Source organism: Osmerus mordax, chromosome 22, assembly GCF_038355195.1.
Source record: "Osmerus mordax isolate fOsmMor3 chromosome 22, fOsmMor3.pri, whole genome shotgun sequence".
Classification (NCBI taxonomy): Eukaryota; Metazoa; Chordata; class Actinopteri; order Osmeriformes; family Osmeridae; genus Osmerus; species Osmerus mordax.
In genome coordinates, this window is record NC_090071.1 from 1079007 (window position 1) to 1103284 (window position 24278).

General features: G+C 50.4%; 1 protein-coding gene across 2 annotated transcripts; it reads left to right on the forward strand.

The window, feature by feature from the left end:
• The first annotated feature begins 624 nt into the window (after positions 1-624).
• slc4a10a (solute carrier family 4 member 10a) lies at positions 625-24036 on the forward strand. 2 transcript variants are annotated; one of them, XM_067260892.1, is made up of 26 exons: positions 625-641; positions 7720-7799; positions 9901-10044; positions 10400-10541; positions 10821-10981; positions 11266-11454; positions 12584-12672; positions 12967-13124; positions 13359-13446; positions 13552-13698; positions 14364-14464; positions 15989-16163; positions 16387-16520; positions 16750-16995; positions 17431-17536; positions 17706-17867; positions 18500-18613; positions 18736-18897; positions 19195-19446; positions 19703-19771; positions 20169-20342; positions 20651-20773; positions 21002-21066; positions 21605-21730; positions 21922-21957; positions 22539-24036. In XM_067260892.1, exons 1-25 carry the CDS (start codon positions 625-627, stop codon positions 21932-21934), a joined length of 3237 nt encoding a protein of 1078 aa, XP_067116993.1. In that variant the 3' UTR covers positions 21935-21957; positions 22539-24036. The 2 variants fall into 2 exon arrangements, with proteins under 2 accessions (XP_067116993.1, XP_067116994.1); XM_067260893.1 differs by lacking the exons at positions 625-641; positions 21922-21957 and having other exon boundaries at positions 7748-7799.
• The last annotated feature ends 242 nt before the right edge of the window (positions 24037-24278 follow it).

The following is a 24278-nucleotide window of genomic DNA, read 5'->3' on the forward strand; positions in this document are numbered from 1 at the left end:
TGACGGTGCAGAGAGGCAGCTCTGCATCTGCCTCAGGTGAGGGCTCGATCAGAGGCAGTTCTGCGTCTGCCTCAGGTGAAGGATGGATCAGAGGTGGGCTGCGGACATCAAAGCCTCCAGCATCTCCGAGTTCAGCCGCCTTGCGTTCCGTCGTAACATGGGCTTCCAGCGTGGAACCCTCTGGATGGACCCCCCCACCCCGGCGCCCGGAGCGAGGAGGAGGAGGAGGAGGGAGCTAGCTGGTTTGGTTTCCCGTGACTTAGACGGAGCCTCCCTTTGAAAACAGAGCCCCAGCCCTGCACAGCACCCGTGATGTCAGCGCGTTAATCTCACCAGGGGATTGGTGGATGGAGGCTTGTCAGGAACATCGGAGGCTGTCTGGATGAGAGCCCCAGCCAAGCTGTGCCCAGAGCTGCTCGACGCAGACCAGAGAGAGGACCCTCCGCCTGGGTGACAAGCAGGAGAAGGCTCCACCAGGGATAAAACCTCCGTCCGAAGGTCAGAGGCAGGAGACAAAGATATCCGAGGGACTAGGGGCCTTGTGCCTTCACCTGTCAGCGTTCAGCTACCCTGGAGCACAGAGCAGGGACTGGAACATGCTCGCTGGTAGTCTGGACCCCCAGAATGGCTTCATCTGTCAGGTATGGTGCTGAGATCCGCCTGAGGAAGGGAGCAGAGCTGGTGCTCTCTCAAGCATGTCTGTGCGGTCGAGTTTCCACATCTGACTCCTTAAAAGGGTCAGAAATCTAGTTTTATACAACAGCTGTTGCCAGGTTTGAATGATGGATCTGGTGTGGAGGGATCTGGTGTGGAGGGATCTGGTGTGGAGGGATCTGGTGTGGATGGATCTGGTGTGGATGGATCTGGTGTGGAGGGATCTGGTGTGGATGGATCTGGTGTGGATGGATCTGGTGTGGATGGATCTGGTGTGGAGGGATCTGGTGTGGAGGGATCTGGTGTGGAGGGATCTGGTGTGGAGGGATCTGGTGTGGATGGATCTGGTGTGGAGGGATCTGGTGTGGATGGATCTGGTGTGGAGGGATCTGGTGTGGAGGGATCTGGTGTGGAGGGATCTGGTGTGGAGGGTTGTGACAGGACAGAAGCTCTGTGGTCAGGACGGGACTCATACGGGTCCAGAAACACAGTTGTGTTTCCAGCGTTCACTGAATGAGCCTGAGCCCTAACGGGGCTTAGAGGATATTTAGTGCCTGTGTCCTGGGCAGTCTTGCAGCGTGGATGGGGGTTATGTTTACTGTGTGCGATGCTGGTGTGGAAGGTTATGTGTGTGTGTGTGTGTGTGGTGCTGGTGTAGAGGGTTATGTGTGTGTGTGTGTGTGATGCTGGCCCAGGGCTGATCTGGAAGGTTCTGATGAGGGACTCATGCCAGATGGACTCTCATTCTCTCAGCTTAAAACCTGCTGCTTTCAACCCATTGATCTTTGAGCGAGGCGAAGGGTAAACAAGTGTGTAGTTTGTGTGGTATGTGCGTTCTGTGCATCTGTGTTTGTATGGTGAGTGTGTGTGTGTTGTGTGTGTATGTGTCTTTTCTGGCTAGACGTAGATGGGTTATGTCATAGAGGCACAACCACAATGTGTCTTGTGTGTGGACTCCTTCCTCCTTCTCTCTCCCATCTTTTCTCCGTGGTGCTGAGGCTGATCCTGCTGCCATCGCCACGGTAACCGCAGCCATCAGCAGGGATCAGAGCCTCGACCGACCAATCGCGGAGCATCCTCCTCTCTAGCTAATCCGCCCCTCGCCCGCTGGTATCTGGAGCTATAGAATGAGCACATTGCCCGATCTGTGACAGACAGATTTACGGCAAATCTCCTCTACTCTGAAGATGCTTGAAAAGCCACATGGAATGTGGTGTCATGCGTAGCTCAGCCCTGGCCCGACCCAGCGGACCTCTGCACATCTGCTCCTAATGGCAGTTGATTTAAAGGTACGGTATGACTTAGACTGGATATCATATGAACGTAAACACGATCAACCCTGCGGTTCCGTGCGTCAGAGAATCCCCTGAGAGAGACAGGGAGGGGGCTGGACACAGAGGACCGCCGGGAGCCGGTCTCTGAGAAGTCTTCTGGAAGCACGCGGTGAGGATGGTTCTCTCTAGGATAACAGAACCTGAGCTACACCCACCTTTACGTCAACATAGGAGACCTAGGCTGTGTTTATTGTTCCTCTGACTGGAGAAACAGTTCCTGCTAGCGCTGTCCGTCAGCCCTACCACCTCTCAATCGCTGTAGTCATTCAGACTGAAACAAAGACGATGTAATATTAAACAAATAGCTCAGTGGTAGAGCATGGGGATGGGTATAGCTCAATGGTAGAACATGGGGATGGTTATAGCTCAGTGGTAGAGCATGGGGATGGTTATAGCTCAGTGGTAGAACATGGGGATGGGTATAGCTCAGTGGTAGAACATGGGGATGGGTATAGCTCAGTGGTAGAGCATGGGGATGGTTATAGCTCAGTGGTAGAGCATGGGGATGGGTATAGCTCAGTGGTAGAGCATGGGGATGGGTATAGCTCAGTGGTAGAGCATGGGGATGGGTATAGCTCAGTGGTAGAACATGGGGATGGGTATAGCTCAGTGGTAGAGCATGGGGATGGGTATAGCTCAGTGGTAGAGCATGGGGATGGGTATAGCTCAGTGGTAGAACATGGGGATGGGTATAGCTCAGTGGTAGAACATGGGGATGGGTATAGCTCAGTGGTAGAGCATGGGGATGGGTATAGCTCAGTGGTAGAGCATGGGGATGGGTATAGCTCAGTGGTAGAACATGGGGATGGGTATAGCTCAGTGGTAGAGCATGGGGATGGGTATAGCTCAGTGGTAGAACATGGGGATGGGTCTAGCTCCGTGGTAGAACATGGGGATGGGTCTAGCTCAGTAGTAGAACATGGGGATGGGTATAGCTCAGTGGTAGAACATGGGGATGGGTATAGCTCAGTAGTAGAACATGGGGATGGGTATAGCTCAGTGGTAGAGCATGGGGATGGGTATAGCTCAGTGGTAGAGCATTTTTGACTACAGATCAAGAGATCAAATGTTTGAATCTCTTGTATATCGCTTTAGATGAGAGCGTCTGCTAGATAAACATATAATAATGCTGTCCATGTAGAGAGCTAGACATTCACCTGGATGGTGAACACCTTCCTGTTGTCTGATCAAACAATATAAAACAACATCCACATCAGACATGCACCGGCTTTTTTCAGTTTAACAACTCGCCCAGTTCCAGTATTAATCAATAATGAATGTTGGTCCATCTGTAGATCCTGTGGAGGGGATGCTGGTGAACAGGGGCAGGGAGGGTGCTGCAGAAGAGCTGGCGGTCATGACGAGTGTCTGGTGTATTTATTTCTAGGTCTCATCAGATAGTTTTAGAGGGTACTATGGCACCTGCACGTTGCTGTTGAGATGAACGCAAACGATTGACTTGGAGCACAACATGCAGCACAGGTGACACGCCGGTGTGTTTTACTGTGAGGGGCAGAGGAGCAGGACACACAATCAGGAAGAGGTGTGTGTGTCTGAGTGTGTTTGTCTGAGTGTGTTTGTCTGAGTGTGTTTGTCTGAGTGTGTGTGTCTGAGTGTGTTTGTCTGAGTGTGTGTGTCTGAGTGTGTGTGTCTGAGTGTGTGTGTCTGAGTGTGTTTGTCTGAGTGTGTTTGTCTGAGTGTGTGTGTCTGAGTGTGTGTGTCTGAGTGTGTGTGTCTGAGTGTGTGTGTCTGAGTGTGTTTGTCTGAGTGTGTGTGTCTGAGTGTGTGTGTCTGAGTGTGTGTGTCTGAGTGTGTGTGTCTGAGTGTGTTTGTCTGAGTGTGTTTGTCTGAGTGTGTGTGTCTGAGTGTGTGTGTCTGAGTGTGTGTGTCTGAGTGTGTGTGTCTGAGTGTGTTTGTCTGAGTGTGTGTGTCTGAGTGTGTGTGTCTGAGTGTGTGTGTCTGAGTGTGTGTGTCTGAGTGTGTTTGTCTGAGTGTGTTTGTCTGAGTGTGTGTGTCTGAGTGTGTGTGTCTGAGTGTGTGTGTCTGAGTGTGTTTGTCTGAGTGTGTTTGTCTGAGTGTGTGTGTCTGAGTGTGTGTGTCTGAGTGTGTTTGTCTGAGTGTGTGTGTCTGAGTGTGTGTGTCTGAGTGTGTGTGTCTGAGTGTGTGTGTCTGAGTGTGTTTGTCTGAGTGTGTGTGTCTGAGTGTGTGTGTCTGAGTGTGTGTGTCTGAGTGTGTTTGTCTGAGTGTGTGTGTCTGAGTGTGTGTGTCTGAGTGTGTTTGTCTGAGTGTGTTTGTCTGAGTGTGTGTGTCTGAGTGTGTGTGTCTGAGTGTGTGTGTCTGAGTGTGTTTGTCTGAGTGTGTTTGTCTGAGTGTGTGTGTCTGAGTGTGTGTGTCTGAGTGTGTGTGTCTGAGTGTGTTTGTCTGAGTGTGTGTGTCTGAGTGTGTGTGTCTGAGTGTGTGTGTTAATCAAGGTGTGTCATCCCCCCCGCTCCTTCCCCCTCTCCTTAGTGGTTACAGACAGCAGTGATCATCTAGGTCATCGTCCTCTCGTCCCCCAGGGCCTCTACGGTCCTGTCCCAACCATGCCTCATCACCAGGTGTGGTTCCACTACGGACAAATGAATCGCCTGGATCACTCTCTTGCCCACTGTGTGTGTGTGTGATTTGGGGCAGTGTCGCATTGATGGACGAGGGATTGAAAAGCACCACCTGGAATATGGAACTGTTCTCTTTCAGATTCTAGGCCACCTGCTCTGCTCCTGGTCATGTTTTAATCCTTTTGGGGATTTCAGTCTTGGAGGATTTTGTTGTTATTCTCTAGTTTGTTTTGTTGCTGCTGGGGGAAATAGAAAATGGTGGTATTTAGCCACTGAAGGGGAGTGTAAAGAGAGGTGGAATCTTGAGTGAATAGCACGCGTTAGCAATGTCTGTAATGAGCCAACGTGCTGTCTTTCAGTTAGGATATATCTATAGATATATAAATGATATATCTATACATATATAAATAATATATATATGTATGTAAATGATATATATATATATAAATTATATATATTTGAAAGCCCTTGTTTAAGTTCAGATACAACCCATCCTCACCCTCCAGAACCATTAAGTGGATTGGAGTCTTTAAGGATTAAAAGGCAATTGTGTTTTAAGCTCATGTCCTGCAATGTGTGTGTGTGTGTGTGTGATATCTGCTAAATGGATATCATGGTACTGAACTCTGTTTCTGCTGTTCTGCTTGTGTGTTTGATGCCCTGAGGAGTGACACAATATCCCAATGTCAGCCCACCCCCTCCAAGGTCAACATGGTGCGCCTCTCCTCCAATCACAGAGCAGGCCTGCAGGTTCCATGCTCCAGTCCTCCAATCACAGAGCAGGTTTCTCTCGGTTGCCCCTCCCAGGATGCTCTCTCATCCAGCCTGCTGCCTACACAGCTAGAAACGTTAGCATATGCCCTGTGTTCATGTCTATGGGAGCGAGTTTGCTTATAACTGTGTGTGCACGGGTGTGTGTGTGTGTGTGTGTCACCCCTCCTCCACCTACTCAAGCGTTGAGCAGAGTCACATGACCCTGATTAGAAGCAGAAGTGCATGCTGGGATCTGGTTTCATCCTGTATTTTCGAACAGAAGAAAGGTATAATGTTAGACGCCCCCTTAAAATCTGATTCCAGGTCAGATTTTGCGTTATGCTGTGCTATGGTGAAGGGCAGGATTTGGGGGAGATTAATCTGATCATAGATTACTGTGCTGTAATGAAAGCGGGGACGTGTACTGGAGGCTGTCCCTGGCCTAGTATTGGTTTGGATGCCGACCCCTGGTCTATAAATAGACACAGAAAACCACAGGAAGTTCAGTCTCATTTGTCACCCCAGCCCCAGATGTACTGTATTATTTAGGGTGCTTCAGTTTTCATGCTGTGACTGCATTGGCAGGAGAACAATGTTCACATCAAAGATGTGCAGTTTCATTGTGAAGTGGTTCCACTTCCACAGTATTCTGAACATTACATGACATTTGATTCTGGTTTGACCAGTTTTGTTTTAGCAAATCAGGGCTGGGTGAAAAGCGATTTCAGACGTTCATTGTGTGTGTGTGTGTGTGTGTGTGTGTGTCACTGTACGTCTCAGGGAATGCAAGGCAGCTGTGTGTGTGTGTGTGTGTGTGTGTGTGTGTGTGTGTGTGTGTGAGAGCTCTAATGATATTACAGAGGCTGAGGTATGACAGTGCAGGCAGAAGCAGTCTCCACCCTGTAGGTCCTCAGATGAGGGCTGTAGCAGGCTGGGCTAATCTGGTACCGTTGTTTGTGTCAGCCAAACATTGTGCTCAGAGAGCGTTGATTGTGTCTAGCCAGACGACATGGACTCTGATGGAGGTTTGAGATATAAAATAGCATACCACCTAGGTTGTGCATAAATGCAGGGTGATGCACAGCGATAATAAGACTGAAGTGAAAATCCTGAGTCTTTTATTAGTTATCTGAGACCATTTATCTGAACGCTACAGTTCGGTCCAACTCCTATTCTGTGTATTTTTTGTAATTATGTCAAGTGCCGACAACACGTAGGCCCAGTCCGATTACATCGTCAAACGAATACAATATGGAGAAGGGTCCACACCCAGCAAGGTTCAGATTTACTCTGATTTGACAGCGACGGGTTTGTGTTTTGAGATTATTATGAATTAATTTTGATGGTGTGAGAATGCCCTATGTGGTATGTTTTAGGCGATTACAGACGGCGTCGTGCCAGGACCGGCATTAGCCAGCGTTAAGCAGCAGCCTTCACAATCATATTACACAGACTCAGCACGCTCACAGGGGAAAGGCACCGATAAAATGATGATGGGAGGTATAGAGTGGCAAATTAAAGATATATTTCACCTTGGATCGATCTTTACAAGTTTAAAAGCCCAGAGACACTCACAAAGTAGGAATGGCTTCGTTTATTTGCGTGGTCACCCGTTTGGACAGAAAGTCGAGTCATGAAACCTAACGCAGAGAGCATCTCCATTACTGTAGAGCCAGCTAGCCTCTTAGTAAGTAAGAGTCGTACTATCGTACAGTAAGCATCCGTTCCGCTGTTTTAACAACCGTCTACTGAATGCACAATTTCCCCCTGCTGAAGAGGTAAAAGCTTGCCCGAAAATCTGAAACAGATCATCGTCAACACATGGGAACGTTTCTGGAAATAATTCAAACGGGAGACTAAGACATTAACATCGGAATCTGCCAGCCACTCGGAGAAACGAAGGAGGCTGGCGGAGTTAGTGGGCCACGCTGGTTACCATGGCGACTGTCTTGCCGAGTTATCCTCACGTAACTTGTGTTTATTTCCGGAAACGTCGTCTTTGATGGGGGGGGGGGTGGGGGGGGGGGGGGGTGGTGGTGGTGGGGGCTTATGTAACACCGGGATGCTCGTGATTACGTGCCTGCGGTGGGAACTGTGGCCTTGGCATGTTGAATGGTCACGACCACAGTTCCCTATTTAAAGCGAGGCCCAAAGAAATGCTGTCCTTGATAACTACTGCATCATTACTGAGCTCCAGAACACTTGTGTGGTGAGGATGGTGGTGTGGAGGATGACTTCAGTGGTGTGTGTGTGTCCTAGCGGTCTTTATGAGCCGTGTGTGTCTGTGTGACTGTGTGTGTGTGTCCTAAAGGTCTTTATGAGCCGTGTGTGTGTGTGTTGGTACAGAATGTGTGACTGTCTCTTGTCTTTCCCCTGTAGAGGACTGATGAGGAAGCGGTGGTGGACCGTGGGGGCACGCGCTCCATGCTCAACACCAACTTTGAGAAGGAGGAGCTGGAAGGTAAGACTCCTTCACTGCCTCCACGAATACTGCCACTCTCATGCTCGGCGTTGCCATGGCAAGCCCTCAGAACGCCGCCATGGAAACATCAATAGAGAATTGGCAGAGAGAGGGAGAGAGGAATCCTTCCCAGCGAACATGCACGCACACACACGTAGATGACCCTGTATTTTAGAAGAGTCAGTTGGCTGAGCGGTGAGGGAATCGGGCTAGTAATCCGAAGGTTGCCAGTTCGATTCCCGGTTCGATTGCCAGTTCGATTCGGTTGCCATATATTCCATGTATGGGCTTCTTTTTAAGAGGAATGGAACACACACAGGGAGGTGGCGTTCTATGACATCAGCATGTGCACAGGCCTTGGGAGATGTTCTAGTTAAACACAATGCCTCTCATCTTGACTCACCACTGGGTCCTTGCCGTTTTTAGACTGGCACATCACCAGCTACCCGTAGTGTTGTTACTGTGAGAACTCAGATCCGGCTCTGCTTTCTGTATCCGTTTCCACCACACCGACATTGTTCCCTCCCTTATCTTATTTCAAGGTTTCTGTTTTGTACCCAAGAGACTAATTATTTAAATAGGTTTTGCTGATATATAATTATTTGGATTTTTTTTACACACAAACACAGTTTTGTGTGTAAAATGTAATCATCTTCAGTTCATATGGAGTCAGTTCCACTGTGCTGTGCTGACGAGTCGTGCCCAGAGATGGAGGGGCTGTGTGGATGGAAGTCATCTTGTCCGAGTCAGCGCTCTCACTCAGAAGCCACTCAGAGATGAAGCCTGGGCACCAACCAGGGAGTCAGCCAGCCTTACCCTCACTGTCCCTGCCCCAACCAGGGAGTCAGCCAGCCTTACCCTCACTGTCCCTGCCCCAACCAGGGAGTCAGCCAGCCTTACCCTCACTGTCCCTGCCCCAACCAGGGAGTCAGCCAGCCTTACCCTCACTGTCCCTGCCCCAACCAGGGAGTCAGCCAGCCTTACCCTCACTGTCCCTGCCCCAACCAGGGAGTCAGCCAGCCTTACCCTCACTGTCCCTGCCCCAACCAGGGAGTCAGCCAGCCTTACCCTCACTGTCCCTGCCCCAACCAGGGAGTCAGCCAGCCTTACCCTCACTGTCCCTGCCCCAACCAGGGAGTCAGCCAGCCTTACCCTCACTGTCCCTGCCCCAACCAGGGAGTCAGCCAGCCTTACCCTCACTGTCCCTGCCCCAACCAGGGAGTCAGCCAGCCTTACCCTCACTGTCCCTGCCCCAACCAGGGAGTCAGCCAGCCTTACCCTCACTGTCCCTGCCCCAACCAGGGAGTCAGCCAGCCTTACCCTCACTGTCCCTGCCCCAACCAGGGAGTCAGCCAGCCTTACCCTCACTGTCCCTGCCCCAACCAGGGAGTCAGCCAGCCTTACCCTCACTGTCCCTGCCCCAACCAGGGAGTCAGCCAGCCTTACCCTCACTGTCCCTGCCCCAACCAGGGAGTCAGCCAGCCTTACCCTCACTGTCCCTGCCCCAACCAGGGAGTCAGCCAGCCTTACCCTCACTGTCCCTGCCCCAACCAGGGAGTCAGCCAGCCTTACCCTCACTGTCCCTGCCCCAACCAGGGAGTCAGCCAGCCTTACCCTCACTGTCCCTGCCCCAACCAGGGAGTCAGCCAGCCTTACCCTCACTGTCCCTGCCCCAACCAGGGAGTCAGCCAGCCTTACCCTCACTGTCCCTGCCCCAACCAGGGAGTCAGCCAGCCTTACCCTCACTGTCCCTGCCCCAACCAGGGAGTCAGCCAGCCTTACCCTCACTGTCCCTGACCCTGGGATACACACATACATGCTGACACACACACACACACACACTCACACACACACGCTCACACACACACACAGAGGAAATGGTGAAAGGAAGAGAAGGAAAATTAGAAGGATGAGGCACGGAGGGAGGGACAGAGGTCGATAGATTGAACGTCCTCCTGTTTCAGCAAGGGATAGTAATCACGACCATCCAAACAGTGATCAACAACAGCACTTCCTCCCGGATGATCTGATTTCCTCAACCAGGAGGATTGTGGGTATTGTAGTTCCACAACATTGACCGAGTGTCTGTGTTTGTGTCCAGGTCACCGGACTCTCTACATAGGAGTCCATGTCCCACTGGGCCGCCGGTCTCACCGACGCCACCGTCACCATGGTCACCGGCACAGGAAGAGGTCCAGGGAGAGAGACTCCGAGGTGGATGATGGGAGAGAGTCGCCCTCCCACAGTAAGACTAGGGGGTGTGGCCTGTTCTAGGGGGTGTGGCCTGTCCTAGGGGGTGTGGCCTTTTCTAGGGGGTGTGGCCTGTCCTAGGGTGTGTGGCCTGTCCTAGGGGGTGTGGCCTGTACTCTGTGTCTGCGCTGGTTGATGTTGTCTTGAGTTCTTTTGTGAGTTGTGTGTGTGTGGTAGTTCATGGACATGTTAAGGGTTGTTGTGATGGGGTGTGTCAGGGTGAGATGGGGTGTATCAGAGTAATGATTTATTTATTTTCCTTCTGTTTCTCCTCCCTCATTTCTTTTCATCCTTTTGCATCACATGACATCACCTCCCTCTCTCCCCCCACTATCACCCCTCCTCATCAGTGGACACCCCTGCCCAGAGGGTGCAGTTCCTGCTGGGGACGGAGGATGGTGACGAGGAGCACATCCCCCACGCCCTGTTCACAGAGCTGGATGAGATCTGTCTCCGCGAGGGAGAGGATGCAGAGTGGAAGGAGACCGCCAGGTAAACGGTCATGTGACGGGCCCCTTAGCCAATCAGAGCTACTGAGGCGTACGTAAGGTTCTGTCACTGCAAGTTGTTTGACCGTCAATGACCGTCTTTCTACTGAGCTTCTTACTTGGACTTAAAAAAAAAAAAAAAAAAAAAAAAGGATTTTGACATTTTGACCTCTGGTTTTGGAACTGTTTTCTGGGACTGTGAAAGAGGAATCACACTTGTGCGTGCGTGGTGTGTGTGTGGTGTGTGTGTGTGGTGTTTGTGTGGTGTGTGTGTGGTCTCCAGGTGGCTGAAGTTTGAGGAGGACGTGGAGGACGGGGGCGAGCGCTGGAGCAAGCCCTACGTGGCCACGCTGTCCCTCCACAGCCTGTTTGAGCTGCGCAGCTGCATCCTGAATGGCACCGTGCTGCTGGACATGAGGGCCGGATCCCTGGAGGAGATCGCAGGTACTGCAGCCCTGGATGCCCACCACAACACCGGCCTGGGTGTCTGGGTTAGGCCTGGGTGTCTGGGTTAGGCCTGGGTGTCTGGGTTAGGCCTGGGTGTCTTGGTTAGGCCTGGGTGTCTTGGTTAGGCCTGGGTGTCTGGGTTAGGCCTGGTCAGGGTTAGGGTTGGGTTGGGCTTGACGATGTGTTGGATTTTGGTTTGACTGGGTTATAAAGTGTGTGTGTGTGTACGTGTGTGTGTGTGTGTGTACGTACGTGTGTGTACGTGTGTGTGTGTTCCTCAGACATGGTCCTGGACCAGCACGAGGTGTCGGGGCCCCTGGGCGAGGACGCCAGGCGCAGGATACGAGAGGCCCTGCTGAAGCAGCACCACCACCAGAACCACAAGAAGCTGGCCAATCGCATCCCCATCGTACGATCCTTCGCCGACATCGGCAAGAAGCAGTCGGAACCGCACTCCATGGACAAGAACGGTGAGGCCTGTTACATCATCTGATCAGCTGCTGTTCTTCAGTGTGTGAAATCTCCTTTAGTTGGTGTTTTGTATACAAGTGTGCAAGTCTGTCACTGCATTTGTGATGTGTGTCATGGTGTTTTGTGTGTGTGTGTGTACCTCTATCTGTGTATCTGGCATGTGAACACCTCCAGAGCCCTCCTTCCTGTGGGCCTTGGAGCCCAGGGGCCCTCCCCCCAGCAGGCCCTCGTCTCGCTGGCTCTGGCCCCGCTGTGTGTGTCTCCAGGCGTGCGTCTCCACCCCTCCCTGCCCCCTCCCTCCCCCCTCCCTCCCCCCCGGGCGCCTCCCCAGCAGAGCCCAGGCCGACCGCCTCAGTTTCCTCCAGGCTCTGGCCCAGGGCTACTCCCCTGTCCCCTTGCTGGACACAGACCAGGACGTGTACACAGGCAACTAGACACAACGCCTTCTCTGACTCTTAACACTCATGTCGCCCACTCAAGTTCTCATGTGTAGATGCTAGCGTCTCTGGCACTGAGAGTGAATGGATGGGCTTCTGAACGTAGACACAGTACTTCACGTCACAGGATCATACTGCCGCCCCTTCCACTGTTATTCAACCCAGAGATGAGTCACAACCACTCACATCCATTCATAACCTCCATCTGGATGTGTACCAGCGTTGTGGTGGCTTCTTTACTAAAATGACTTTAACTCCCATCTGTTTGACTAGACTCACAGGGTGTTTTTAGTCTGATCATAGCTCTCGCATAGATTCAGACCTGGGACATTCGCACTGATTCATTGTGAGAAATATGGTGCTAATGACACCAGTTTACTGGTTTGGTAAATAAGGAAATGGGTCGCAGGTTCAATTACCGACCCTTTACACTGCTTTGGATGCAAGTATATTTTAAATAAATACATGATAAATATTGAACCTTAGCATTTGAATTTATTTACACACAGTCATTGACCCAGATCTGCATCCCGTGTAGCAGGATCTCACACTAGCTGTTTGAGGGAGCTACAGCTATTAGCTGGTACCTACTGTACCTTGTTACTGTCGTCCTGCTTCTCTAGCGGCCTGTCTAAACACAGACCATGTATGTGTAACTGTGTCTGGTCTCTCCTCTCCGGTGGTCTCCTAGGCCAGACGGTCTCTCCCCAGTCCCAGCCGGCCAGCATGGAGGTCAAGGGAGACGTGAGCAGGGAGAACAGCGCCGTAGACTTCAGCAAGGTAAGACCATCTAGCGCTGAGTAGCTAGCAACACACAGGCTATAGGAAAGAAAGATTTAGATGCCAGATTTGTTGACAATATTTCATCAAGATGAGATGTAACTTTTTTTTGGAGGTTACTGTATTGATAAATAGTAATATTATAGATGTCCTGGTGTTAATTTCAAACCAAGAAGAGTAAGCAATAATGTAACCCACATGCTGCGGTAGCTTAGCGCGTATGCTAACAGTAATATAACCCACTTGCTGCGGTAGCTTAGCGCGTATGCTAACAGTGCTGTCCGTCTGCTGTAGATAGACCTCCACTTCATGAAGAAGATCCCGGCGGGTGCAGAGGCCTCCAACGTCCTGGTGGGGGAGCTAGAGTTCCTGGAGCGTCCTGTGGTGGCGTTCATACGCCTGGCGCCAGCCGTGCTGCTCAACGGCCTGGCTGAGGTGCCCATCACCACCAGGTACCTGTTAGCATCACCACCAGGTACCTGTTAGCATCACCACCAGGTACCTGTTAGCATCACCACCAGGTACCTGTTAGCATCCTGAGCAATCCTCATGTGTTATAAACATGTTATAACTCCTGTGTGTTATAAACATGTTATAACTCCTGTGTGTTATAAACATGTTATAACTCCTGTGTGTTATAAACATGTTATAACTCCTGTGTGTTCTCCGTCTGTGTGATCCCTCAGGTTCCTCTTCATCCTGCTGGGGCCTCTGGGTAAGGGACCCCAGTACCACGAGATCGGCCGCTCCATCGCCACGCTGATGACTGACGAGGTGGGCGGGGCTGGGGGCACACCGAAGCTCATCTTATTAGGGCCAGAAAGGCAGACAAGGGCAATCAAGAACAGATTGAAGTGACTCTTCATTCTACCCTCACAGGTCTTCCATGACGTGGCATACAAAGCCAAGGACAGGAAGGACCTGGTGGCGGGTATCGATGAGTTTCTGGATCAGGTGACGGTGCTGCCTCCAGGAGAGTGGGACCCGTCCATCAGGATAGAGCCGCCCAAGAACGTGCCCTCGCAGGTCAGACCCTCGCCCTCGCTCCCACCCCCTCGCCCCCTCCCCCTGGGAGAGCTCACACTGGACCAGGGTTTAGAAACCACAGAGTTAGATTTTTATAGGTTGGATCATTATATGTTAGGCTATTATAGGTTAGATGATGTATTTTAGTTTAGATTATTTATTATAATTTTCGATTGTTTAATAAAAGTTTAGATAGGAAACTGTAAAGAGGAGTAGGACCAAAGAACTCCACTATACCTGTTCTATAGGCAAAACTGGTTCTCCTGATCCTGGTTCTAATCCTCCAGCTCTGCAGATGTTCCAGCGTTTAATTCAGGCCCGTGGTCGAGCGTCTGCGCTCGAACCCGATCCCAGATCCGCTGGACTCGCAGAACACTCTCCAGAGATCTGCTCTCAATCCTTTTTTACATCTGTTTATGCCCTCACTAATACCAGCTATTCTGGGACGGGAGGAACATCCATCCATCAAATAAGTGGTTCATGTTAGTCTTGGCAGAAACAACGTTGGTCTTTACAGCGTACAGTAACCACCCTGTGTGACCCGGGTCCCTGTTCCCAGTCCACAGGACACAGGAAGTCCCTGAGGAGCCTCCAGAGCACAGGAAGAGGCAGGACTGACCTGTGGTATGCTGGATTGACTCTATGATTGATTCTTACCCTATCAGGAGAAGAGGAAGGTCCCTCCCATGCCCAATGGGGTGACGGACCTGGGAGAAGCAGAGGAGTCTGAGGGCCACGGAGGACCGGAGCTGCAGCGCACTGGGAGGTCTGGGTCTCTGTGTGTGTGTGTGTCTCTGTGTGTGTGTGTGTCTCTGTGTGTGTGTCTCTGTGTCTCTCTGTGTGTGTGTCTCTGTGTGTGTGTGTGTGTGTCTCTGTGTCTCTGTGTGTGTGTGTCTCTGTGTGTGTCTCTGTGTGTGTCTCTCTGTGTGTGTGTGTGTCTCTGTGTGTCTGTGTGTGTGTCTCTGTGTCTCTGTGTGTGTGTGTCTCTGTGTGTGTCTCTGTGTGTGTGTGTGTGTCTCTGTGTGTGTGTGTGTGTGTCTCTCTCTCTCTCTGCTTGTCCCTTCCTCTTTGTCCTGTTTCTGGCCCCACTTCTGTCCCGTCAGTAAATCAATCCCTCCTTTCCTCAGCAGACCCGGCCGTGGGCTCCTCTCCCCCCTCCCCTTCCCACCCCCCCACTCCGCTAGATATCCATCCCCTCCCTGAAGCACACTTCCCTGAGTGTGTTCAGAGTCAGTGAAGCAGACTGTCCTACATGAGGACCATCTCTTATTCAGCGCTCCCAAGACCAGGTTAAGCAGGCGGTTATCCACGCACCCACACAGTGAATACCCCTGTGGCCCTTTAAAGAGATCCTCCCGACATTCATTATTGATCAACAGTAGCGTTTACTCACAACCTCACCTGCTTCGCACATGCTTAGTCTAACTCAGTGCTGAAAGAGGGGCTAACCCACCCCCAGTCATTCACAGGGACTGGAGCTATGTGAACATCATGTACAGAAGCATTAGGTACAGTACACACCTTAATTAAACTCTTGGGCAATGCTATTCCCAGACGCAGTGCAGTGCAGACCTAGACACTGATAAGAGGTACAGAGTGAGGTGAGGTCCCAGAGTCTGGTCCTGGCAGTGTTTGGCTCTGAGCCCAGCTCTGCTACGAGCCTCCCCAGAGATGCTGAAATACCACTGACGGGCACGCCCCCACCGTTGCCCCGGAAACCACCTCCAGCGAGGCAGCCATGCCGCCCGCTACCAGGGGCGGGGGGGGACTGGAGGCTGTCGGATGATCCATAAATCTCCCCTCCCTCCCCCTTCATCCCCCCTCCTCCCATACCTCCATCTATCTCCCCTCCATCCATCCATCCATCCCATGTTTATTTAACCCCCCTCCATACCCTCCCCGTTTCTCTTCCTCCTCCCTCTGCTTTTTTCATCCCTTTCTCCCCCTTCCCCCTCCACAGTTTTCTCGCTCCCCTCCCTCATCCCTCCTCCCTCCCTCCCTCCCTCCCTCCCTCCCTCCCTCCCTCCCTCCCTCCCTCCCTCCCTCCCTCCCTCCCTCCCTCCCTCCCTCCCTCCCTCCCTCCCTCCCTCCCTCCCTCCCTCCCTCCCTCCCTCCCTCCCTCCCTCCCTCATGCAGTATTCATGTGAGCTCAATGATAAATCAGCGATGTGTGCATACACACCATCTAACCATCCGTGTCTGTCATATCCTGTCTGTGCGTGTCACTTCCTGAGTGTTGAAGCGTGCAGTCACACCACCTCACGTGTCCTCGTGTGTTTTTTATCTCCAGGTTTTTTGGAGGCTTCTTCATGGACATCAAGCGCAAGGCCCCCCACTACCTGTCTGACTACAAAGATGCAGTCAGCCTACAGTGTCTGGCCTCCTTCCTGTTCCTCTACTGCGCCTGCATGTCCCCCGTCATCACCTTCGGGGGGCTCCTGGGGGAGGCCACGGAGGGACGCGTAGTAAGTCGAGACAAGTGCACCTTCCTGTAGAGCAGTCACGGCAGCCCCCCCCCCCCCCCACACACACACAGAACTGAGAAATCCATTGTACAGAGATTCCATCAGTATTAGACTAGGCTTGGTCATAAATATAGCATGGTCCAGTATGATGCAGTATGGTCCAGTTTGATCCAGTATGGTCCAGTATGATCCAGTTTGATCTGTTTGTGATCTGCTCCTCCAGAGTGCCATCGAGTCCCTGTTCGGAGCCTCCATGACAGGCATTGCCTACTCCCTGTTCGCCGGCCAGCCTCTCACCATCCTGGGCAGCACTGGACCCGTCCTGGTGTTTGAGAAGATCCTCTTCAAGTTCTGCAAGTAGGTCCCCGAGACAGTACTCAGAGACTGCACCTGTTACAGTACACAGATGCTACACCTGTACACAGATGCTACACTTGTATAGAGATCAGCGATGTTAGCGCTTCACGTGGCCAGGCTTAGGTGTGAACATGTGACTGTGCTCATATGAACATGTTTGTGTGTGTGTGTCTGCCTGTGTGTGTGTGTCTGCCTGTGTGTGTGTGTGTCTGTGTGTGTGTCCTCCCAGGGACTACGGTTTGTCCTATCTGTCCCTGCGCGCCTGTATCGGTCTGTGGACGGCATTCCTGTGCCTGGTCCTGGTCGCCACGGACGCCAGCTCGCTGGTGTGCTACATCACGCGCTTCACGGAGGAGGCCTTCGCCTCGCTCATCTGCCTCATCTTCATCTACGAGGCGCTGGAGAAGCTGATCCACCTGGGAGAGCACTACCCCATCAACATGAACAACAACCTGCAGAAGCTCACCCAGTACTCGTGAGTCTCACACACACACACACACACACACACACACATGTCCTCGCTTCATGGCAACAGACGCTGTTTATGGGTAGTTACGTGTGGTTGTGTGTGCGTGTGGTTTTGTGTGTATGTGTTTGTAGTGTGCACGTGTAACAAAACAAGACCAGCGTTAAGCTACAGGCATTATGGGTTCTTCATCTTTTTCAGTAATTCTACAAGATTATTGCTTTATGTAGAATAATCCCAGGGAAGGACTGCATTAGTATGCTGCATAATCTACCGCAGGTTGAGATAAGGGATAGTCCGTTTAGTTGTTTTATTCGTTTTTTTATAAACATTTGATAAATCCTATATATTAACTACATAGTAGGAAAGACATGTTTGGTCTGGAGCCATGAAGGTGGATAAGGATAACTTTGTTAACGTGTGTGTATGTGTGTGTTCTCTCAGGTGTGTGTGTGTGGAGCCCACACACCCCACCAACGAGACGCTGAGGTACTGGGAGGAGAGGAACATTACTGCCTCCAACGTCAACTGGACGTCCCTGGAAGTCTCGGTACTGAGCTAGCACTGTGTGTGGTTCTTTGTGTGGTTGTGTGTGTGTTTCTGTGTGGTTGTGTAAGGTTGTGTGTGTGTGTAGTTGTAGCCAGGAGAGACAGAGGGCAGCTGCTCTCTCTTGGCTCGGATCACCACGGTTCTCCAGCTTGTCTCCCCTGTCTGTGCAGGAGTGCGAGGTGTTCCAGGGTCATTTCGAGGGCAGCGCCTGCGGCCCTCACGGCCCCTACATCCCAGACGTGCTCTTCTGGTCCGTGATCCTGTTCTTCTCCACCGTGGCCATGTCCTCCTTCCTCAAGGAGTTCAAGACCAGCCGATACTTCCCCACCAAGGCACGACACCTCCTGCCCTCCTCGCTTCCTGCCATTTGCCTCCTGCTTCCTTGCCACCTTCCCTGCCACCTAGTGTCCTAGCATCTTAGCGTCCTACCCTACTAGCCTTCTAGATTCCTAGCCACCTTGGATCCTATTCACTTAGCATCTTAGCCTCCCTAGCCTCCTAGCCTCTTAGTATCCTAGCATCTTAGTATCCTAGCCTCTTAGTCTAGCCTGTCAGTCATTCGAAGGCCACACAGGAAACAGCTTCCCCGTTTTATTCACAGGCTTCATAGTTCTTTAGTTTCTGTGGTTTGTGGTCATCGAGAGTACAGTAATGAATCCCAGGTGTCATTTTGAGAACAGTTTGGTTCGTGTGGAAAGAGTCGACTCCCATCCATGAACGACTGACACTACCTGGTGGTGAAACAGCAGTACTGCATACACAACCCCATTCAGCCTGACCCGGCCAACCTTCTACCCTTTCCTAGTGACAACCTCTAAGCCATCATGGTTATATAATGAATGTGATATATATATATATAGATGGCTATGAACAATTCCGTCATAAAACTCATACCTCACTCTGGATTAAAGCGTTTGCTAAATGAGTCAAATGAAACTGAGTTGCTGTTGGTCCTCCTCTCCAGGTGAGGGCGATCATCAGTGACTTTGCTGTTTTCATCACCATCCTCACCATGGTCCTGGTGGACTACGGCCTGGGAATCCCCTCCCCAAAACTGCAGGTCCCCAGCAAGTTTAAAGTAAGTACACACGCACACAGCACACACACACGCACGTATATAACTCTTATGACTTTTGTACACAAATAAAATGAGCAATTTTATGTTACATAAAATGTCTTTTGTTGTGTGGTCGTCTCCAGCCCACCAGGGACGACCGCGGGTGGTGGATCAACCCGGTGGGGCCGAACCCCTGGTGGACCACCATCGTGACGGTCATCCCCGCTCTGCTCTGCACCATCCTCATCTTCATGGACCAGCAGATCACTGCCGTCATCATCAACAGGAAGGAGCACAAGCTCAAGGTACCGTCCTCAAAATGGCGGGAATGTTCTTTGTCCAGTCAGGAATCTCGTTTAGGATGTTTCTAGACGGTGTTGTTGATGTACCTCAGTAGTATTTGACGCAGATCATACCCTACCGCACCATCGCAAGTTCAGTCGCCCCCTAAAGATTACTTTGGATAAAAGCGTCAGCTAAACAAACACCTTATTCAGCATCCCTGAACCAGGAGGTGCCCAATCAAACCCCTCCGTTAAACAAATACCATGAACACTTCCTCCAGAGCGTGTTTTAACTCCTCTCCTCTCTCCGTGGTGCAGAAGGGCTGTGGCTACCACCTGGACCTTTTCGTGGTGGGGGTGATGCTGGGGGTGTGCTCCCTCATGGGCCTGCCCTGGTTCGTGGCGGCCACCGTCCTCTCCATCTCCCACGTCAACAGCCTGAAGTTGGAGTCGGAGTGCTCCGCCCCTGGCGAGCAGCCCCGCTTCCTGGGGATCAGAGAGCAGCGCTTCACCGGCCTCATGATCTTCCTGCTCATGGGCTGCTCCGTGTTCATGACATCCGTGCTCAAGGTGAGGTCAGAGGTGAAAGGTCGGAGGGAGGGAGGGAGGGAGTCGAGGGGGACGGAGGTGTGACTCGTTAGATGTGAGGGAGAGAGCTCCGTCATGCGTGTGTACAGACACACACACACACACACACGCTCACACACACTGTTAATAAACCTCTGGGTATAGTGTACAGCATCATTAACAACTCTTCCATAAAAATCTTTTTTAGACCAGTGTGTCTGCTAGTCTGTTGACTGGGTATCTGTGTTTGTATTCACAGTTCATCCCGATGCCAGTGCTGTATGGGGTCTTCTTGTACATGGGAGCTTCTTCTCTGAGGGGAATTCAGGTGAGTGGTTCCCCCCAGTGGTAGGGGACCGGTACTGCATGCTGCTGCAGATACATTTAGTCATTAACAGACACTCTTCAAGGAGATGGTACAGTAGAGTTGTCTCAAAATACTTGAATGTCCTCAGAGAGGCACTCAGTGGTACCTCGATACTGTAGCAGGCCAGCCCAGTCTCTAGTTCCTGCCTGACTGAGTTAACCCTGTGTGTTAGAGAGCCCAGTCTCTAGTTCCTGCCTGGCTGAGTTAACCCTGTGTGTTCTGCCAGAGTTCCCAGACTGTGTGGGACTACGTAACCGACAGTGACAAAGTTGACGTTGTTTATCAGAAAGTTTATAAGGTTTTACTTTCTCTCGTGTCGTTATTTCATCTCTACCATGCCGACGTCTCTGTGGTCCAGTTCTTCGACCGTCTGAAGTTGTTCGGCATGCCGGCCAAACACCAGCCGGACTTTATCTACCTGCGGCACGTGCCCCTGAGGAAGGTGCACCTGTTCACCGTGGTGCAGCTCACCTGCCTGGCTCTGCTCTGGATCATCAAGACCTCCAAGGCTGCCATCGTCTTCCCCATGATGGTGCGTGTGTGGAGATGTGTGTGTCCTTGTGTGGAGATGTGTGTGTCCTTGTGTGGAGATGTGTGTGTCCTTACATTTAGCAGATGCTCTTATCCAGAGTGACTGTGTCCTTGTGTGGAGGTGTGTGTGTCCTTGTGTGGAGGTGTGTGTGTGTGTCCTTGTGTGGAGGTGTGTGTGTGTCCTTGTGTGGAGATGTGTGTGTGTGTGTTTGTAGCTGTATTTGTTGAGTCTCTGGGATTGTTCCAGATGTTTTTTCTAAAGCTTTTCTGCTTTCAAAATCCTGCGTCTGCCATGTTCTCCTGCTCCAGGTCTTAGCCCTGGTGTTCATCCGGAAGCTCCTGGACTTCTTCTACACCAAGCGGGAGCTGAGCTGGCTGGATGACCTGATTCCTGAGTGGAAGAAGAAGAAACTGGAGGATGCGGAGGAGGAGGTGCCGTAGAAACTGTTACTGCTCCGGATTCACTGCTGGAGACTTTCTGCTTTATCTGAGTAAAAACGCTTGTTAGGCATTCAGCAGGTAGCTGTCTTAAGGACACTTTCGCTCCGGTGCAACGTGAAATAGGTCGAACTTCTGTCTGTGACGTCATACTGCTAACTGAGGTGAACCTCTGGTCTCTTGGAGGGTTGTTTTGATGTTGTGCCCCCCCCCCCCCCCCAGGAGGAACACAGCATCGTAGCGGAGGAGGAGGGGATCATCCAGGTGCCGATGGAGGGACACTACAAGTACGTCTGGCTTGTCACACCGCTGGGCTCACTAGCGGATATTCATGACATCACAGATCTTACATTATATTTGAGTTCAGCAGTTGCTTTTAGCCAAAGCGACATACAAATAGCATGTAGAAAGTACAGCATTAGATCAAGGATGTGCACAGTCCTGTGGTGCTGTAATGTGTGTACCATGTAGCTTTGTACCCTGTAGCTGTGTACCCTGTAGCTGTGTACCCTGTAGCTGTGTACCATGTAGCTGTGTACCCTGTAGCTGTGTACCATGTAGCTGTATCATGTAGCTGTATCATGTAGCTGTATCATGTAGCTGTATCATGTAGCTGTGTACCATGTAGTTAAAGCCCCATCGTAGCGGCCGGGTTCCAATCCAGCTCAGGCCCTAAAGGCAGCAATGCTCCCTAAAGATATCAAGAACAACTCAAAAGCATGATAGTTCTAACAGTGTTTCTGTGTTCAGAGGCAGGGAACCGACTGTGTTTTAGATGTGTCTGCTGGACCTGAAGAAGCTAGAGTGTTCCCTGGTGTTTTACAGGACGGACCTTAGTGACCCAGCAACAGTAAACATCTCAGACGAGATGTCCAAGGGCTCGTTCGGAAACGTGTGGAAGAGTGTCAACCCAGAGAACGCAGAAAAAAAGAAAGATCCCAGCGCCAAGAGGTAAAACGCTCCAGCCGCCATCTCATCCTCCCAGTCACCAGGGCCCACACGCCACAACACCAAACAGTGCGACAGAACGACCTACAAAATATTAGTAAAAAAAACAAGCAGGATGACTTGCTAAATGTTAACCTGTTCCCTCATAAAAATTAACCCCTTCACTGCCTTTGTCATCCTGTCCCATTCATAAGCTCCCCTACCTAGCCTCCCAGAGCCGCCTGCCAGAGGTAAGTGGTTCTGTGAAGGCATGACGAGCTTTGTCCGGCTGACGAGAGGAGGGCTTGTCGTTGCATGTTGTGGAACACAAAGAAACTGTGTCTGATCTTGTCACCTTGGTTTCCTGCTGTGCTGTTTGTTTTACTGGGGGAATAATGCCTGCTCACCTGCTTGAAACTGTGAATGTACACACGCACAACGACTGTAATGCATGGTGTACTTGTTTTTCCATAAACAGGAAGCGCATGGCAGTGATGCCCCCCACAGTTTGAGGGCTGTACTGCACCACTCTGCCCTGTCTACTTCTCAGTCCAGCCTGTTCTAATAGGCATTGTGTTGTGTACTTATTTAGGAATGGTGTCATTATATGCATGCCTGGATAAAACACACCCACCCCCCTGATCACACCTACAGCCCTTACAGTCTGTAACTCCGCCCCTCAGTCTGTGTGACTCCGCCCCTACAGTCTGTAACTCCGCCCCTACAGTCTGTGTGACTCCACCCCCTCAGTCTGTGTGACTCCGCCCCTACAGTCTGTGGGACTCCGCCCCTCATCTGTCTGACTCCGCCCATGTCCCCTTGTCTTCCACAGTTTCTCCCCTGGCGGTGAGAAGAGATTCAAGCGGAGGAGCAAGGGAGAGAAGGGTTTGGACCGGGAGACAAGTTTGTGATGCTTCCCCTCAGCTGCCGCTCTGGCAGACGAAGAGCAGAGCTCCGGAGTGCCACCAGACCACCACTGTCCTGTCCTGTGCGTCCTTGTCCTGATCGTCTGTGTGTGCAACTTGTGTGTGAACAGGTCTGTTAGAAAATGGATAACCTTTTAGCGGAAACCAAGAAACATTCAGTGTTTTTTTTCTATGTGTTTTACAATGTATGGTGAAGCCAAGAGTATGACTAAGTGAGAGATTTACTGACACTTTGTGGGGTTGTGTTAATGGGCCAATTCAGCAACAATTTTCAATGCCGGTTTTTAAAAACGTATTTACTTTTTGATGGAATTATTTGTATTTTGTATGTTTTTTCTATTTTTCCAACAATATAACTGTTTATGATCCTTATGATAACCTATCAGAACAAAACCTCCAATTAATGGAATTTATGTTTGGTGTTAACGGGATATCACTATTGAATAGATGCACTTGACACAAAAGATTCTTTAAAAACTTCTAGCTAGATATTTGCCACTACTAACCTGCTTTGAAAACATGATAACCTGTGGGGTATAATTGAAGAAAATCCTGAAAAACATTTTGAAGGTGAAACTTTTTTTAATATATAAATCTACATATACACAGTATATCTAAATGTTTTGAAGCAGTATTTCATGAAATATTTTATCATTGCTATTTTACGGTTGACACTGTATGTTCATAGCACTGTATTAACCAGTGAGTTCAGGACAGTGTTTTAAAGGCACTTGTTGGGGTTAGTGGCTGTAACTGAACCATAGCCCTGAAGTTACTAAGGTACTGTACATTTAACTAGCTAAGTCATCATGTTTGGGGAAAAAAACAAAAAAAACAATGTTGTCTTAGCTTCTCCAGATTGATTTTGCAAACGATTCTTTACAGAAACTGTAGAAAATAGTTGTGTATATTTTCATCTGCATTTGGTCCTCATCACGTGTCATCGTCATGACGCTTCATTGCGTTGCACATGTGAACACTCCCTCCAAAGCAACTCCATGTCTGTTTAAACAAACTGTTACTGTCAAACACCTGCACAAAGGTAGCCTGCTAAACCACCCTGATCCTGCCAGCTCACACTAGTTCACCCTGAGGTGGAGCAAGGTCAAAGGTCAGGCTGGTTTACCTGGTTAGCAACAAGCCCAACCAGCCTTGTCTTGTTCCTGGACGGGGGTTTCTCTGAGAGATGCAATAAACCTTTGATGAGAAAAGGGTAACGTAATAAATAGTAAAGATTCTTGATGTACAATACATAGTATATTTTATTCATGTAAAATGTTAACTAGTATATTACTAACTTTGAATTGATGTTACGAGAAAAAAAAAAAAAAGTTTGGTTCTAGAAGTCTTTCCCATTGTGGTGTTGTATTGATGGATTTTTTGTTAGGTAGAAAAAAATACATGAAAGGGTCAAAAATATATCAATATCAAATTTTGGCCACTTCAGTGTGGAATTCTGCCTTAAAATGTAGTATTGATAGCTGAAGACTTGCACTCAAGAGTTTGAATTATCTGTGTAAAATATCAACTCATGTGGTTCCAAATGTGATTTGCTACACGACAGGACGCGTTAGAGAAAAGGTTGTGTGAGCCATTCAAATAAAGCGACTGCGACACTGATCTGAAATCGGGTTCAAATGATTATT

What these genes read in the sequence shown, in the direction of transcription:
- slc4a10a (XM_067260893.1), top strand. Translation starts at nt 7,763, where the DNA reads ATGCTCAACACCAACTTTGAGAAGGAGGAGCTGGAAG. An exon ending in GCACTCCATGGACAAGAACG is followed by an intron (nt 11,455 to 12,583) that starts GTGAGGCCTGTT and finishes GTGGTCTCCTAG; the next exon opens with GCCAGACGGTCTCTCCCCAG. An exon ending in TGGAGGATGCGGAGGAGGAG is followed by an intron (nt 20,774 to 21,001) that starts GTGCCGTAGAAA and finishes CCCCCCCCCCAG; the next exon opens with GAGGAACACAGCATCGTAGC.